The 17207-nt window shown below is 64.4% G+C and overlaps 1 protein-coding gene across 1 annotated transcript; it reads left to right on the top strand.

The window, feature by feature from the left end:
• The first annotated feature begins 16813 nt into the window (after window positions 1-16813).
• Window positions 16814-16968, top strand: SMIM38 (small integral membrane protein 38). The gene is given in 2 exon segments (XM_040970958.1): window positions 16814-16835; window positions 16838-16968. Coding segments are annotated over 2 exon segments (153 nt in total).
• Window positions 16969-17207: the final 239 nt, after the last annotated feature.

The following is a 17207-nucleotide window of genomic DNA, read 5'->3' on the forward strand; positions in this document are numbered from 1 at the left end:
GGTACTTGCTCGCAGTCCGCTGGGAGACGGTGCACCCTCCCCGGCCACATCTGTGACCCTTGGTGCTGCCGACGGGCGGGAAGGTGGGCTGGAGCCTGGCCAGGCCGGCCCTGCCAAGCATCCTGCCCGCCACTGGCTGATTACCACCAGGACACCTTTGATTAATGTCCCTCGGGGCTGGAAGGAGGCCCGCGGCGGCCCGGCTGCACCCTCCTGCTCTGTGGGCATGTGCAAGTGGGGGTCTCTGGTGGCCCGAGGCGTGCGGCTGCCCGTCTGTAAGCAGGATCAGCCCTCCTGCTCGCAGCCGCCATGCTGCCTTCCCAGGCCCAGGAGGCGCCCCCAAAGTGCCCCGCTCCACCCCATGCTGCCATGGGAAACTGCCTCTGTGTGTGTTTCTTGTGGAGCCTGTGGGCCCTGGGCACCGAGCAAAGGGAACAGGCTCAGCAGGGGTAGGGGAGCGGGCCTGCCCGGAAAGGCCAGAGGTTCCTGAGGCCCAGCCACTGGCAGCAGGGGATGTGGGGGCCCTGATCTAGGGGTCGCAGGGGAGGGATGACGGACTGCTGCCCAGTCAGGGAACAGTGTGAGGTGTGGGCAGTGGGCACCGGGACCTGCCGGAGGGCAGGACCCCCAGCTGAGCCAGGCAGTGGGCATCGAGACCCGCTGGAGGGCAGGACGCCCAGCTGAGCCAGGCAGTGGGCACCAGGACCCGCCGGAGGGCAGGACCCCCAGCTGAGCCAGGCAGTGGGCACCAGGACCCGCCGGAGGGCAGGACCCCCAGCTGAGCCAGGCAGTGGGCACCGGGACCCGCCGGAGGGCAGGATGCCCAGCTGAGCCAGGCAGTGGGCACTGGGACCCACTCTCCCGGGCCGGCTCCACGAGGGCCCAGCACCCTGAAGTCTGGCTGAGGCCCTGGGGCCAGCTCGAGGGCACACGGCAGGCAAGCCCTGCTCAGCCACTGCCTCTTGGTCACCCCCACCTCCGGCCAGCCCCATTGCCCTCTCGCCCCCCTGCTCTGCACGCACAGCCATTCCGACCTTGGAGTGAGTACGTTCTTCCCCTACGCTTCTCTCCATCACCCTGACCTGGGACCACGGCTGTCCCCAGCAGCCTCTGCGTCTTCCCCATTGCTAGTTGGAGATCATGTCACGACCAGGGAGAGCCAGCCCCCGCTGTCCTGTGCCTGGCCTGTCCCTACGGTCACCGGGACCCCAAGTCCGAGCCCCCGTGAGGACTCTGTCCTGTGTGGGCAGTGGCCCTGAGCTAACAAGTGCCCATCCTGACCCCCTCAACCTGCAGGTGTGGCTGAGGTAGGCGCTGTCTGGGTGGGGGCAGCCTGGTCTTTGTCGCATGGATTCCCACCTGGAGTCCCAGGAGGGCAGGCCCTGGGCATGAAGGTGGGGCACCTGCCACACCCGGGAGAATCTCCCCCATCCTGCCGACGATTGTGCTTGGCCGCACACATTCGCCCACTGGCTTGTTGGCGCCCGAGCTCATTGTGTGTGAGGTCGGAGGGGGCTGCGGCTGCTTCCCCTGTAAGCCGCAGTGCCTGGCACGTGCCTGCCGCGCTGGGCTCCTCCGCTCAAGTTGCCATCCTGGTGCTGCTGGTAGGTGAGACAGCAGGTGCCTTCTCATTTCCCTGGCCGCCCTGGGAACCCTGCAGGCCACGGAGCTTGTGGCGGAGGGCAGGGCCTGTGGTGGTGGCCGCAGCAGGCATGCAGGCTCAGCAGGTGGCCCCGAGAAGACCGAGGGAGGTGGGCAGGTGGAACGCCCCGGGGAGAGCCGCGCACACAGAGGCCCAGCCTGGTGGGGCGGCGAGTGAAATGGAGGGCCACGCCGGGATGTCTCTAGGTCTGTGGGGACATAGGCCAGGCTGGGCAGCTCTGCTCACAGGCTGTGTCCATCTCCAGCCCTCTGCGTCAGTCCGTCTGTCCGTCCACCCATCAGCCGTGCATCTGTCTCTCCGTCCACCCATCCGCCCACTTGTCCATCCATCTGCCATCTGTCCGTCCAGCGGCTTCCCTCCCTCGGTCCCTGACAAGCCTTTTTCTGGGTGCTGGGGCCGGGACAGCTGACGCCTGCACTGGGCAGTTACCACTGGGTGCCCATGGTCAACATGCATGCATGCGTCATCTCTATGGGGTTCCCGTGAAGGGTGGTGAGGGGTGGCAGGAGGGAAGACATGACTCCTGTGTTGGGGGATACAGCCTCGAGGTGAGCTGAGCTGGCCAAGCAGAGTGGTCTTGTCGGGAGAGGGGACAAGGCAGCTCGGGGCGGGGACAGAGCATGAGGCGGGAAATGAGAGAAGTGTGTGTGTGTGTGTGTGTGTGTGTGTGTGTGTAGGGGCTGGGGGTCGAGGTGCCCAACGTGGAGGGGGTGGCATGCCTGCTGCTGTAACCATGCAGGGTCAAGGTCCCTTGGGGGAGTGGCTCAAGAAGGAGGGGGACTCCCCTCCCCAAGTCTACATGGCATTTGCTGGTTCCTGAAAAGGCGACGAAGCTGGGGAAGTTTCAAGGTCAGGGCGGGCACCTGCGGGCCCAGAGCCCGATGGGCACGAGGCCGGGAGCTCCATGGGCTGCCCTGGGCAGCCGTCCCCTGGCTGCTGCTGGCACGGCCTGTGGAGACCTTTGGAACATTCCTGAGCTTTCATTTATGTCGAAGCCTTGTCCAGAATTAGCATAGAGATCGGCAGCAGTGGGCAGCTGCGGCGGGAGGCAGCTCTGCCAGGTGTCAGGGCAGGACAGGCTTGGGGGGGCCGGGAGGGAGCCCTTGGCTAGGAGCCGCCCACTCCGATGTCTTCCAGGGCCAAAGAGCCCGTGTCCCGAGTGCCTGGGGTGCCACCTGCGACCCTGTGGGCCCTCCCAGACCGCTTGTCCAGCCCCAGGGGACAGCAGGAGACCCTGAGAAGTGGCCCACCCTCGCGGTGCTGGTGGTGTGGTCAGGGACACAGGGCTGGCACGTTTTATAGCCCTATTAGTTCTCGGGCTTCTGGAGACGGGTGACCAGTTGATGATTAACCGCTGGCTCCGAGCGGTGTTCTGATAGCTGTGCCACCCGCTGAATCGGCCTACCCGCTGGGCCGTGGCCGAGCCAGCCTGCGTCCCCACGACGGGCAGGGCGAATTCCCCTGATGCCTGGGCCTCCCCTCCCCCAAGGCTCCCCAGGGCCCTGGGGACTCTTCCCAAGCACACGGGCATCCATCCCTGGAGAGACGTGCCCACTTCTGCTGGACCCACTCACTCCCCTTTTCCATCGCTGGTCCGAGGCCAGGGCTGTGGCTGTCTTCCCCGGGGAGACCTCCGCCTGTCCTGTCCACGTAGGACATCTCTCAACTACCCGTCATGTTCCCAGGGACCTGGCTCTCGAGGATAAAACGGAAGGTGGAAGTCCCAGCTCCTGCCTCGACTGCACCAGGGGCCTGACCCCAGTGCCCTCCTAGATGTGACCCTGGGTCCCCCTTGGGTGCTGTACCCCTGAAGGCCTGGAGCGGGGGCAGCGTGCCCAGCCTGATGGGCAGAGCTGTGCTGAAGCACCCCGTTCTCGCCCCATGCCCGCCTCATCCTCTCCTCCCCTAATTCGCGTCTTGTCTTCTGAGCACCCGGGCTCCCAGGCCCCCTCCATTCCCATGCCGTATGGGACGTGGATTGCCCTCCATCCTCTAGCTGAGCCAAGGGCAGAGGCGAGGGAGCCAGGCTCTGTGTGGCCTTGAGCTGGTCCCTGGCATCCCTGGACCCCGACTGGGTAGAGAACCAGCACCTCCGGGAGCCCAGGGTTGGCTGTGATGGCCGCATGGGGACCAGGAGCAAGAAGCTGCTGCCCTTGGCCAGGAAACGGGGCAGGCACCTGGCCACAGGGCAGAGCTTAGGCCCTTCTCCATCCTCTGACGGCCTCTTTGGGCACCAGGTCCTTCCCCTCCCCCAAACGTGTGTGATTGAGGCTCCCCGGCAGGTGACATTGAGACTGAAGCTGGGGGTGGCCAGGGCCAGGAGCAGGGAGCGGCCCCGCAGTCCCAGCTGGGAGGAAGCAGGTCTGGCGCCCGGGTTTATCAGGCCTAGCCTAGGGCGGCGTTATCACCGGTGCACACGGTTTTATTTCATCAGCGCCTGCCAGCATGTGCAGCCTGCCCCGAAGTCCCTGGGGGTGACGCCTGGCATCCCCACGACCCTGGAAAGGGACAGGGCCCCGTGTGAGTGGCAGAGGACTCGGCCTCCTGCTCGGCCCTCTGCAGGGCACACCTGGGGAGTGTGCCCATTCTGTCACCGAGAAAGCTGAGTCCTCCAGAGGCCGAGGCCACCGGCTAGGACCGGGTCCCCAGGAGGGCACCAGGGGAGGGCAGCGGTGGGCAACGGTCCCTGTGAGCAGCCTGACCTTGCCAGCCTCCCTTGCCCGTGGCCAGCAGCCGGAGGCCTGGGAAGAATTCTGCCGAGAACAAGCTTTTTCCCCGTCAAGAAATGGAAAGCAAACACACATTCCTCCGAGTCAAAGGTGTGTCGGGGTGGAGGGGGGGCGACGGAGGGCAGGCCCTTGACCGGGCACATGACGGCCTCCGGAAACTGCTGGCACCGACCCCAGCTGGGTGTTCGCTGCTGCCAGCCGTGCCAGGGGATAAAGGGTGGCCTTTCACCAGCTTGGCACCTGCTCCACGTGACACCGCTTCCCCGGGGCTGGGTTGGCTGTATAGCCCAAGGGTGTCTGCGGAACCTTCTGGGTGTCTGTATGTGGGGCACAGGGCTGGGTGGCCTGGCATGGAAAGGGGAGTGCAAATCGCCTCTCCCTGCCCTGCCCCAGGAGGCTGTGCCCCTCAGCCTGCACCCCGTAGGTTTTTCCGGGGTTCCCGCTCGCTGGCCTGGCTGGTTGCACCTTCTGGGGCGAGGGGGCTGAGGTCCAGTGGTTAGCTCTCTTGGCGACACCTGGTGAGCTGGTCTGTGCCGGGGACATTTCCCACACCTTGGCAGGAAACTGCCTTAGCAGTCACTTTGTGGCTCCCCTAAAAATAGCTTTTGATTCCATCTCCCACAAACACTCTACATTTTTTTTTTAAAGAAAACTTATTTTTTTAAAATTTTTGACATTGCTTACATGGTTGAAAGGGGATGCAGGTCCATGTACATTTCTGATGAGGATGGGGAGGGGCAAGGCTCGGAGGAAGCTGGGTGGGTTGCCCTTCTGCTAAGTCAGCCTGCATTGCCAGCCCCAGCCTGGGGTGCTGGCCTGCCGTGGGTGACGTGGGTGTCTCCCCACCCACTCCCAGTCCACTTCACAGTCAGGACAACTGAGCTGACAGGGGGAGTGACCGCCAGGTGCCCCCCCCCCAATGCCTGGCATAGGCCCGCCACACTGTGCATGCCCATGGGGCCTGGGCATCCACCCATCTCCCCACACGTATCTAGCTGCACCCCCGTGCAGCTGACACTGCTGCAGTGCTGTGGACGCGCCCTCCCTGCTGGTCATGTCACATCTGCGTGTCCACCATGTTACACTGGATGTTAACGACCTCGGCCTGCCGTGACTCTGCTGAGGGCGGCCATGGCAGGAGCTGGGGAGACTCGGAGGGGAACCCCACCTGCCTGCCCCAGCCACGTCCCCAGATACCTGCTGAGCTCAGAGGGCTGGGGCGCCATTGCATGGAAGATAAAGGACGTGGTGACCCAGGGTGGGGTTGTGTGGAGAGAGCCCGGGGCACCGAGTGTGGCGACAACCCTGGACACGGGTTCAAGGCGTGGGACGGGGACAAGGGAAGACTCGGAGGAAGAGGGGGCCGTGAGGATCAGCAGAGACCCTTGCTTTTAGAGGGTGATCCTGGCACGGGTGGGGGCTGTCGGACACCACCTGTCCCGTCTCTCAATGGCCCTGTGCCCCTGCCCATGGCCCTGCACCCTCTTGCGGCCAGTCTCCAAATTCCCACATGCACCTGTCTGCTCTGTAGTGGTGTCTCTACCAGACACTCCACTGAGTGAGGTGTGCGTGGGCACGTGGGTGTCTCAGGAGCGTGCTGGGTAGGCGGGCCCACTGTCCGTGTGTGCCCATGGGTATCTGTCTACCTGGGCCTGCGTCTGTGGGTGCCTGCGTGTGCCCGCATGCGTCTGTGTGTGCCTGCGTGTGCCCACCTGCGCTCGCCTGTGTTTACCTGGGCCTGTGCCCGTGTGTGCCTGCGTGCGCCCGCATGCGTCTGTGTGTGGGCATGGGTCACCCTTGGTGAATGCCACATTTATTGTGGCTGTAATGACAGTAGCAGTCACTGTCTAAAAATTTAAAAATTATTTATGTACAAGTTATGTGGGGGTGGTGGGGAGAGTGAGTGAGTGACAGGCAGAGATCCGCCATTCACCGGTCTACTGCCCCAGTGCCTGCAAGAGCCGGGGCTGGCCAGGCTAAACCTGGGAGCCAACAACTCCATCCGGGCCTCCCATGGGCTGGCCACCGTTGGCTGTCTCCCAGGGTGAAGTCAACAGGGAGCTAGATGGAGGAGCAGGTGGCCCATGTCGCCTCTGAGTGCTGTGCAAGCGTCAGGCAGGCACTTGCCGGCCTCAGCCCAGCAGCCCTGCATGTGGTCCCAAGCCTGCCTCATTGGGGAGGTTGCAGCCGAGAGAGGCGGAGGTGCCCACGAGATAGGGCCCAGACCTGAGGCTGAGCCACCTGCCTGGGGGCACGGCCACACCAGCCCCCCTCTCCCGCTGCAGGGGTCAGTGTCTAGGTGGTGCTGAGGATGGCGCTTCTGTGTCACCAGGTCCACGCATGCGCTTGGGGAGGCGAGAGCCGTCAGCCCGTTTCCTGGATGGAAAAACGGGCTTGGCAGCCTGAGTATCTTGCCCAACCCGCCCCACCTTGGCCCACGCTTGCCTGCCGTGCCCTGAGCGTGGACACCCAGCCCCCCTGTTCCCTGGAAAAGCCGCTGTACCGTCCAGAGTCCACTGTGGGGACCTGGGGCCGTGTCCTCCTCTGGGCACCGTGGCCCGGCCTGTTTACCGTGGTTCCGCCTGGCGGGTTTGACCCCGGGCCCTGCGGCCAGCCCTGTTGTGGGCCTGCTCTGGCCACGGCTGAGTCACGGCTCTGCTATGTGTCCAGGGGACATTCCGGCCTTGCCCTGTGCCGGCTCCTACATGGGCAGGGAGTGGGGATGCCTCTGCACCCAAAGCAGGAGGCACGCGGTCTCTCCAGCAAACTCCCTTTGCATCTTCTCTAGGCCCTGGGAGGAACCCCTGGGGCCGAGTGGGGCCAGTGTGGGGCCAGCGTGGGGCCAGCATGCACGGCCGTGTGGGACCATCGTGCAGGGCCGTGTGGGACCAGCGTGCACGGCCGTGTGGGGCCAGCGTGCAGGGCCGTGTGGGGCCAGCGTGGGGCCAGCGTGCAGGGCTGTGTGGGGCCAGTGTGGGGCCAGCGTGCAGGGCCGACTGGGGCCAGTGTGGGGCCAGCGTGCAGGGCTGTGTGAGGCCAGTGTGGGGCCAGTGTGGGGCCGTGTGGGGCCGTGTGGGGCTGTGTGGGGCCAGCGTGCACAGTCGTGTGGGGCCAGTGTGGGGCCAGCGTGCAGGGCCGTGTAGGGCCAGCGTGCACAGCTGTGTGGGGCCATGTGGGGCCGTGCAGGGCCGTGTGGGGCCAGTGTGCAGGGCCGTGTGGGGCCAGTGTGGGGCCAGCGTGCAGGGCCGCGTGGGGCCGTGTGGGGCCAGTGTGGGGCCAGCGTGCAGGGCTGTGTGAGGCCAGTGTGGGGCCAGTGTGGGGCCGTGTGGGGCTGTGTGGGGCCAGCGTGCACAGTCGTGTGGGGCCAGTGTGGGGCCAGCGTGCAGGGCCGTGTAGGGCCAGCGTGCACAGCCGTGTGGGGCCAGTGTGCAGGGCCGTGCAGGGCCGTGTGGGGCCAGTGTGCAGGGCCGTGTGGGGCCAGTGTGGGGCCAGCGTGCAGGGCCGCGTGGGGCCGTGTGGGGCCAGTGTGGGGCCAGCGTGCAGGGCCGTGCCATAAACCCTGGGCTGTCACAGGCGTTTGTGCGATGAACCAGCAGGCGCTCTCTCTCTCTTTCTGATGAATCAGTGAGTAACTCAGGGTATGATTTGCAAGCACCGGTGCCCATCTTCCGTCACTCCGGAACAATCTGTCGGTGACATGAGTTTCTGAGTGGGAATGGTTTGGAGAATGCTGCCCCACAGGCCCGACCTGGACTCCCCCGACAGGCCTCGGGTACTTACCTCTCTCCAAACCCCAATGAGGGAACACCTGCCTCCTTCTCCCCGCTTTGTGGATGGGAAGACTGAGGCAGAGCGTTGCAGCCGTGGAGTGATGTGAGGTTGGGACCTTGCCCGGCAGGATCCCACCTGCTACGGGCCACACCCCCTCCTGGCTCTTCGCTCACCTGGCTCAGCTGCCCCACGTTCCAGTTCTCTGCCTGCCCGGGGCTGTGTGTTGGCCTTCTGCTTTTACTTTTCTCGGTAACTTGGCCGTGGCCAGGGTAAAACAGGAGGGTGGGTGGCTACGGGCAGTCCCCCCTCCCCTGCCACCACCCCAACTTCCCCAGCAGGGCTGGCGCTGCCAAGGCCGGGCCAGGAAGGCGCCGCTGGGAAAAGCCGGCCCTGCCTCTTGGCACCCAGGCCTCGCAGCTGCTGGCGTCTGGCAGGGGAGGAGGAGGTGGTGGGGTGTGCCCAGAGCCATGCATCCGTCAATGCCAGCAGCTCACACCGGCCCTGCCAAGTCGTGGTGGGACCAGGCCCAGGTGCCAGCGATGTTGAGAAAACCCCACCTCCGTGCGGTGTCCGGGGCTGGAGCCAGCGGGTGGCGGCTGGCCCAGGGCTGCCTGTGGAGGGCACATGCTGGGGACGGCAGATAGCGCGGGGAAAGATGCCATCAGCTTGTGTCGGGAGTGGGTGAGCCCGCTGTCCTGTGCGGACACCCCGGGGAAGGGGCTGGTGTAGGGTCTGGGGGTCCAGGAGCACCTGGGGTCTGCTGATCGCAGTGGGATTTCCTTGAACATTGAAAAGGGAAAGACAACGGATCTTCAGGCAGAATATGACGTGCTGTTGGACAGTGCCCCAGATTCAGCCATCAGGTATCCCGGAGGGTGACACTGCTGGTTGCCCCTCATCACAGGGGAGGAGAGGCCCCGGGGCCAGGGTTGGCATCCTCCAAGGCACAGACACAAGACAGCTTGGGTGACCACGGCGGCGGAGGCTGCAGGGAGTCCGGGAGCAGGGACAGACCCGGGGCATGGGCAAGGTTGCAACGGTCACCTCAGCCTGGGGCACAGAGGCACGGGATGGCGGCAGGCTGGTCAGCAGGATGGGTGGTGGGAGTTGCTTGCCAGCAGGTGGCACAGTTGGGGTGAGAAGCTGGCGTGGTGGAAGATGCTGGGAGCCAGGGGCCAGAGCGGGTACTTCCTGGCCCAGGCGCTCAGACTTGCTGCCGAGGCCTCCAGGCACATTCCTGCCTCTAGGGGGTCCGTGGAGTGCAGGCAGGGCCTGAGGCGGCAGCCCACAGGAGCCCATGAGGGCGCAAGTGTCCTTCAGCTGCCTCAGAGGACTGCTCAGCCCCTGGGGTGCCACAGCAGGCGCTGTGGACCATCCACCCTCCCGGTCGGACCAGTGAGGTTCTGCTCCTTGGGGCTGGCCAGATTCCCTGCACACCCTCTCTACCCAGTCCCCTTGCACTGTGCCTCACTGTGGGGCATCCCTGGCCTTAGGGGAACCCTGGGAGTTGTGTGTGTTCCTGTGGAAAACCCGTAGCAGGGATGTCCCTGGGGACAGGCCTGGGGTATTTCATGCTACGCCCTGCCCCCTACTCCAGCACCTGCTCTGATTGCCAAGGTTGGCACAGGAGAGCGGAGAGCTGGGGGTAGCTGAGACTGGAGGTCCCCGGACTCTGACAGCTTGGGCTGGTCCTCTAAGGCCATGCCCCTCCTGGGTGAAGGGGCAGCTGGCTTGGTGACGCCTGGGGCGTCCCCTGGGGCGGCTTTGGTGGCTTGGAGGGAGGACGCTGGAAGTAGGTGTGGCTGGCAGCCTTGGTGGAAGACGCTCATCTGGGGGATGAGTCTGGGGTCCCCGGCCAGAGTACGCTGCCTGTGGGGTGTGTGTGCCCTTTCTCTCCAGCTGAGGAAGAGGAGGAGGAAGATGGTTCTAGGGGGTGGGAGTCTTATTGTGCCATATTTAGTGTCCACCCTGGGCAAGCTCCCCCTCACTCGCTCCCCTGCCCTCCGGGCTGGAAGCTGGGGCGGCTTTGCAGGGTGTGGCTGCCTCGGGGCTCCCAGGTCGGGGTCGGGGTGTGGGCACGGCTGCTCTGGCGGGGAAGCACTCACTTGCAGGCGTGCTGGCCCTGTGTGGACATGCCGGTGCGAGTGTGCACGAATGCATGTGAATGACAGTGTACAAGCGTGTGTGAGTGTGACAGTGCCCGCTCACGGGAAGGGGTGAGTGCCAAAGTGCTTGTTAGTGAGAGCGTGAACGGGGCGGCCATGACGGGGCAGCTGCTGCCGTCTCCACTGGGGTCCGCGAGTCTGCGCCTCTCCCTGGCGCGGCCTGGAGATTTCTCTGAAGACACAGCTGAGCTCAGCAGGATGGAGTCTGAGGGCTGACGCAGGAGACATCCGGAAGACACAGTCCCAGCCCTCGGTAGCCTGCACCAGCCGTGTCCCCAGGGACGACGGCAGACGGCGCTTCTCGCTGGTTTACATGAGCCACGGTCTCCTCAATAACCCATCCGCTGCAGTTCCAGAATTTTCTTCCTTAGCATCGCCATCTTCGTAACTCTGGTATGATGTCCCCATTCTAACTGCCATATGTTGTATCTTCCTTTGTCCCAGCCGGGGCGGGGTGGGGCGCTGGCTGATGCCACTGCCTTGTAACCAAGCATTTCTGTTTAGGCGAAACCCTGGCCAAGGGAAGCAGACACGGTGGGGCTGGGAGTGACCCAGGATGTAGGGGGAAGCCAGGCGGTGCTGACCCAGGTCAGGGGCTCAGGACGTGGCCACTTGAGAAGGTTCTGGGAGGAGAGGCGGCCACGCCCCGGGTGCCACAGGCCCAGCAGGCAGGTTGGTGGGAGGGAGCAGGAGTCGGGGTACTGTGGAGCAGGGACTGGGAGGCCCCAGGCAAGCAGGCCTAGTACTGACTCTCGGAGTATCTGGGGCAGCAGACCTCGGGATGCCCAGCAACCACGCCTAGGAAGACAGCAGCCCTGGGGTGGGCTCACTGGGGTCAGCCCGAGGTGAGAGCATCAGAAACCCAGGAGAAGGGGCTGCAGAATGCCCGCCTGAAGCAACAAAGGGGAGAGCTTCAGGGCAGAAGGCTCCACGGTGACCTTCCAGGAGAGGTGGCCGCAGGGCAGGCCAACGGGGGAGGACAGCAGAACACATGGCCCCGGAGGGCCTCGCACACTTCCGGCTGCACCTGCGCAGACGCCCCAGGACCTCGCACACTTCCGGCTGCACCTGCGCAGACGCCCCAGGACCTCGCACACTTCCGGCTGCACCTGCGCAGACGCCCCAGGACCTCGCACACTTCCGGCTGCACCTGCGCAGATGCCCCAGTAAAGGAATTATAAGACGCGCCTGTGTGTGCCTCTGAATGGTTTGGCCACCAAGCTTAAGAACAGAAAAGATTTCCTGGGGGGCAGCGGGGTGGCCATGTTGGGGTGCAGTGGCTGAAGCTGCTGCTCGCGTTGCCTATCGGGGCTGCAAGAGGCAGCGTGGGCCTCAGCGAGGAGGCGGGAACCAGCAGGCGACGCGTCTTAGGTGCGGGGTAGATGAGGACGTGGAAGAGTAACACGCTAATATAAACTACGAGGCACACACGGGGCCTTCGGGAGCAGGTGACTGCAGGACGTTCATGGAGAGTGGGATTAAAAGAGGCTGACTTGACAGCCGAAAGCTTTACATTATGCATAGTATTTTAAAAAATTATTTATTTGAAAGGTGGAATTAGAAAGAGACAGAAAAATCCTCCATCCGTTGGTTCACTACCCAAATGGCCACAGTGGTCGGAGCTGAATTAGTTGAAACCAGGAGCCAGGAGCCTCTTCTGGGTCTCCCATGGGGGTGCAGGGTCCCAAGGCTCTGGGCCGTCCTCCACTGCTTTCCCAGGCCACGGGCAGGGAGCTGGATGGGAAGTGGAGCAGCCGGGGCTTGGGCTAGCGCCCCATGGGATGCTGGCGCTGGAGGTGGAAGTTTCTGCCCTCAGCCACACGTTGTTTTTTTTTGCACAGCGTGGAAATGTGCACTCGTGGGTGAGCTCACTGCGCCTGCGTGTTAGACGCCTGTGGGTGTGTCTGGCCTGGAGGGCGCTGGGTCATGTGACCCCTGCAGCCTCCACTGGGCATGGACACTGAGCAGGAGGGGTGGAGGCCAATCCAGAAACTGCTGGGCCCTCAGAGTCCTTTAGGGGTGAGCAAGCCACGGGGCAGGAGAGGGAACGGGGAGGAGCTGGTCCGAGTGCCAGGACGGAGTGGTTGGAGGGGATGGGGGCACCGGCCACCAGGCGTCCCCATGCCCCGGAGGTTCTAGTAGTGTGCCTCAGGGTGGCCACGAGGGGACAGCTGCTGACAGCGGCAGCTCCTGGGGACCTGGCTATGGATCCTGCTCCCGGGGGACCTGGCCGTCCTGGCGGGACAGCTCCTCTGTTCCGCTCTCCGTCCTGCTCACTGACATCATGCGGTTGCCTCCTCCCACGAGCCCTCCCTGGACGGTCTGGAGGGCTGGCTTGTGGTCCCCTGGGCCCGGAGAAGGGCCAACCCCTCCTGGAAACGCGGGCTCCCTTCCTGTCTCGCATGCAGACAGTCAAGTCCCTTGCCGGGTCTCTGCCAGGGACAAGACGGGGCGGTGGAAGGCCGAGGGCACAGCGTGTTTGTCATCAGGGTCCAAGGCGAGGGGGAGGAAGGAGAGGAGGAGGGCCATTGCACCTTCAGAAGTGCCTCCCCTAAACCACACCACCCAGTGCCCCTTGATTCCAAAGAGGCTGCAGAAGTTTCCTGGGTTTGTGGTTTTTCGATTGTTTTAAATGGTGTTGCATGAGGACTGCCGATATAATTCAGGAGTTGTCACAGGTGGCCCAGCCCTGCGGGTGCCACTCTTGTTCACCTGGTTGCTGCCCCAAAAAGAAACTTCTCAGAAGGCAACAGGGCCGCGCCAGCTCCCACAGCCCGGCCCCAGCCTCCCCGTCTAATGATGCTGTGGGGTGTAAGTGGGTGCGGTGGTTGCTGAAATGGGGGATACTCGTCGTGGTGCCCACTCGTGTCCTGTGCAGTCACCCGTCACGAACCGATCCTTTCAGCCCACGTGAGGCGCAGGACGGGGGACGGCCGTCTCTGTGTAAATGTCCCTCCCAACTTTGCCAGCTCGCGCCCGTCCCCACGCCTGCAGGTCTTTGTCTCGTGCGGCCGAGGTGAGAGGGTGGGAGCAGGTTATTGTGCATTCTGACAAGGTGGGCCGTGTACTCGGTGCCGCCTTTGTGCGCCCTAATCCGGTGTTGTGCCGGCTCTCGGACATGGCTAATTTATTTAGAATTTCATTCCGCTCCTGACAGCGCCTTTGACCTGCTGTCTGATCATGCCCAGCCGAGGGCCGGCGCCGCCGCCTCGTTCTCAAGTGTGTCCTCGGGTCGGGCGGGGGGCGGGGGTTCCCGCAAGGGGGCCGGCCCTTGTGAGCAAGGGGACTCCTTCAATGCGGGAGCCCCTCCACTTGGCCCCACTCGTCCCACCGCTGAGTCTAATCTGCCTTTGTGTCGCAGGAAGAAAGAAAATTAATTTTCGCCCGTCTGAGAGGAGGCCGCTGCTCACGGCAAGCCCCGTTTGAAATGCATGTTGCTTTGGTGGCCGCAACGGCGGCTGGTGGCTCTTGGGGGAGAGGTCCGTGGGCCCCCCGAGCGGGCCGTCCTGGAGCTGGCCCACCATCCTGGGCTCTGTGCAAGTGGTGTGACTTCTGTAACTTTGCTTTGGCCTGGGGAGAAGAGCAAGCCTGCCTTTTTTTTTTTTTTTTTGGCCAAAAGAGGAAAAATGAGTGGCTGAGGCTAATTTGGACAGACTCGAATGTCACTCTGATCCACGCGTCTCATCCATTTTCTTTTTTTGAAGATGTGTTTATTTATCCGAAAGGCAGAGTTACAGAGTCACAGTGAGAGAGAGCGACAGCTCTTCCATCTGCAGGTTCACTCCCCACATGGCTTCAACGGCCTGGGTTGGGCCAGCCACAGTCAGGAGCCTGGAGTTCCACCCAGAGTGCCCATGTGGCTGGCACGGAGCCACCCACCTAGCGGCCTCCGCTGCTTTCCCAGGGAGCTGGATGGGGAGCGGAGTAGCCAGGCCTCAAACTGACACCCCTGTCGGATGCAAGTACCGCGTGCAGATGGCAGCGCAACCTGCCATGCCCCCACTGGGCCTCTCCACGGCGCCAGCAGCCCGGTGCCTTCTAGGCATCCGGAACTGCGCCGAGCTTGGGGAGGGGGTGGGTGGCGTTCAGAGAGAGAGCGCACATTCTGGAAATACTTGACCAGGTTCTGAGAGAACGGTGCAGCAACGAAGCGGAAACAATGGGAGAACAGGCGCCCGCCCCTGGCCCTGGTGAGGGCCGTGGCTTCACCTGGGAGAGCAGGCACCTGCCCCTGGCCCTGGTGAGGGCCGTGGCTTCACCTGGCAGGTGCGTCCACCTGGGTCAGCGTTTCTCTCCCTTGGGCCTGCTGCGCAGAGACCCCCTGCAAAATGCCCTTACTCCTGGCTTTGCCTGAGAAGCTGGGGAGGGGGTGTCACCCCTTTCACAGTGGGGTAAACTGAGGCCCAGCTGTGCCCTGAGTGGTTGCTACAGTCAGAGCTGGCCCACAGGCGAGTTGGGCCCTGGGGGAGGTTGCAGGCAGGATGGCTGGCTCTCAGCCCCTCCGCTATGCCTGGCGGCTCTCCCCAGCCTGTCTCTTGGACTCGCGTTATGGGAAGTACTGAAGGTGGCTGAGGCCCCCTCAGTGGCCCTGGGGCCCAGGGCTGGCAGTCTGAAGTCACTGGCCACACTTGGGGTTGTTGTGGCCAATGGGGCAGCTGGTCACCAGCCCCTTGGGCTTCCCTTGTCGGCCGGCGGTCTAGCAGTTGGTGTGGTGGGCGGACACGGAGGGGGGGGCGGGGGAGGAGTGGGCAGAGTGCAGAGGACCAGCCAGGAGGGGGCGGCTCTGGTCACACCCCCACATCCAGGTCATCTTGCAGGGGGGGGGACACTCTTGGGCATACCCCCTCTCCCGAACGCAAGGACTCTGTGTGGTCAGGCTTCAGCCAAGGGTTTCCTGTGCTCCGGGGTGGCTCCTGTGACAATGAAACCAGGGGCTGCTGGAGAAACGGGGCCTCGGGGAGGGGCATGAGATGGTATCCCAACCCACTCCCCAAAGTCAGCTGCGGGGGACATGGGAGCCTCCTTGCTGGGTGTGGGAGCGTACCTCCGGCCAGCCTGGCACTGGCACTTCCACTGTCACTGCCTTCCCTTCGGGTGGGCCCTGGCCATGTGGCTGGCCCTGGCCCAGACCTTGCACCTGTGCCCAGCACCATGGCCTCTATCGGGGAGCGGGCTGGGGAGCAGCTGCCTGAGCAGTCCGCGTCCTTGTGGATTTCTGGGTGTGGTTGGGGGGAGGGGCAGCACCCCGGTGACCCCCAGGAGTCCCCTGTGCGTGGTCACCATGTGACACTGTGCAAACACCGGGCGTCCTGACCAAGGCCACCTCGTCCCCACCTGCCCTGAGGCTGCATAGAGCACTAGGAGGCTGCGCCCCGAGTGAGCGGGTGGCTCCAGCTCCCCCGGCGGGGACACCGCAGCTCAGGTAAGCGAAGCACCTGCCGGGCCCTCAGCCCGCTGGCCCCTGCACCCCAGCCTGCGCCTGAGTCTTTCCAGGAAGTCGCCGTGACTTTCCTCAACATTCCAGAAGCCTGGAGCCAGCAAGCGGAGTGCTCTGGTCACTGCGCTGTGACCGGCCCCTCACCTGTGCCTGGAGCAGGGCACAGCCGAGCTGGGGGCTTCGGGTTGCGGGAGGGGATGGATGCAGCACACACAGTGGTGTCTAGCTCTGGGAGCACCGCTGTCACAGACCCCCTCGCTGTGCCTTTATTCTGGAACATTCCAGAATGGTCCGGGTGGCTCAGCTTGAGGGTCACAGCCAGGGGTCAGGGTCCTGGCCAAGAGTGCCTTCTGCAGGACCGTCCTGTGATGGGAGGCGTGTGTGGGTCCCTGGAGGTTTCACGTCAGGCTTGGGTGACGGGGGGGAATGTCAAGAAAGTTTCCCCAGAGCCCAGGGTTTTCTGGGGGCCCTCCTTCTGCTGACCGCCCAGCACCTGCTGGCCGTGAGGCCTCTGGGGACCCCCGTGTGCCACTGGAGCCTGATTCCATCCACCCTGCCTCCTCCCCTTTCCTTTGCACAGCTCGGACGGCCTTCTCTGCCTGCCCTTCGCCACCACCACCAGGAGGACCGCCCGCCCAGCCCCGGCCCCCAGAAGCGATAGCTAACTGGGGAGAGAAAGACCCCGATTGTCTCGCGGGGCGGAAGAGCCGGCGTGGGCCGCTGAAAGGGCCGCCAGCCCGGGCCCAGCAGCTGCCGCCCGCCGGGGCCCCCGGAGATGTTTGGCGATTACGTCAGCGCCGGCGAGGAGGGCGGGCTCGGGCGCCTCCCGCCCCCGGGGCCCCTGGACAATGCGGGCATTGTGGGCTTGGGCAGCGGGGAACTCCGGATGAATGCACCGCGGGCCTCTTGACCAGGGAGGCTGCGGCGAGCTGGCCCCGGCCTGCCAGGCTGCTGCTGCTGCAGGGAACGCGGGAGGAACCTTGTGGGGAGGGGGTGCAGCTCGGAGGCCACCAGCTGGATTGAGCTCGCCCGGGGCGTCCCTCCTGTCATGGCCTCGTGGCCTGGCGAGACGCGGGCCCTGATGCCCTGGTGGTCCTATTGGTCCTCATTCTGCTGGCACGCTTCCTTCTCTGGTCCTGCCTCGGTGCCTACCTGGACTATAGGATGCGCCCCAGGCCGCCCCACAAGCCCAAGCGGGACTAAGCTTCATCCCGCACAGGTGTGTGGCCACTTCCCCCACCCTGGCCACGGCTGGGCAGGATACAGGCTCAGAAGGACCCGTGCTGGGCTGGGCTCAGCCTGTGCGACCAGGGCTGTCCTGTGTGGACAGAGGGGCCACCACCACCTGCACCTAGGCTCTGCGTTCTCCTGGTGCAGGGGCTGCAGCTCCAAGCCCTTACAAGCCCCCTTGCTAGAAGGGCTGCAAGGACACAGGGGACCTT

This window comes from Ochotona curzoniae, unplaced genomic scaffold (genome assembly GCF_017591425.1).
Source record: "Ochotona curzoniae isolate NIBS_2020 unplaced genomic scaffold, NIBS_Ocur_1.0 scaffold_4937, whole genome shotgun sequence".
Taxonomy (NCBI): Eukaryota; Metazoa; Chordata; class Mammalia; order Lagomorpha; family Ochotonidae; genus Ochotona; species Ochotona curzoniae.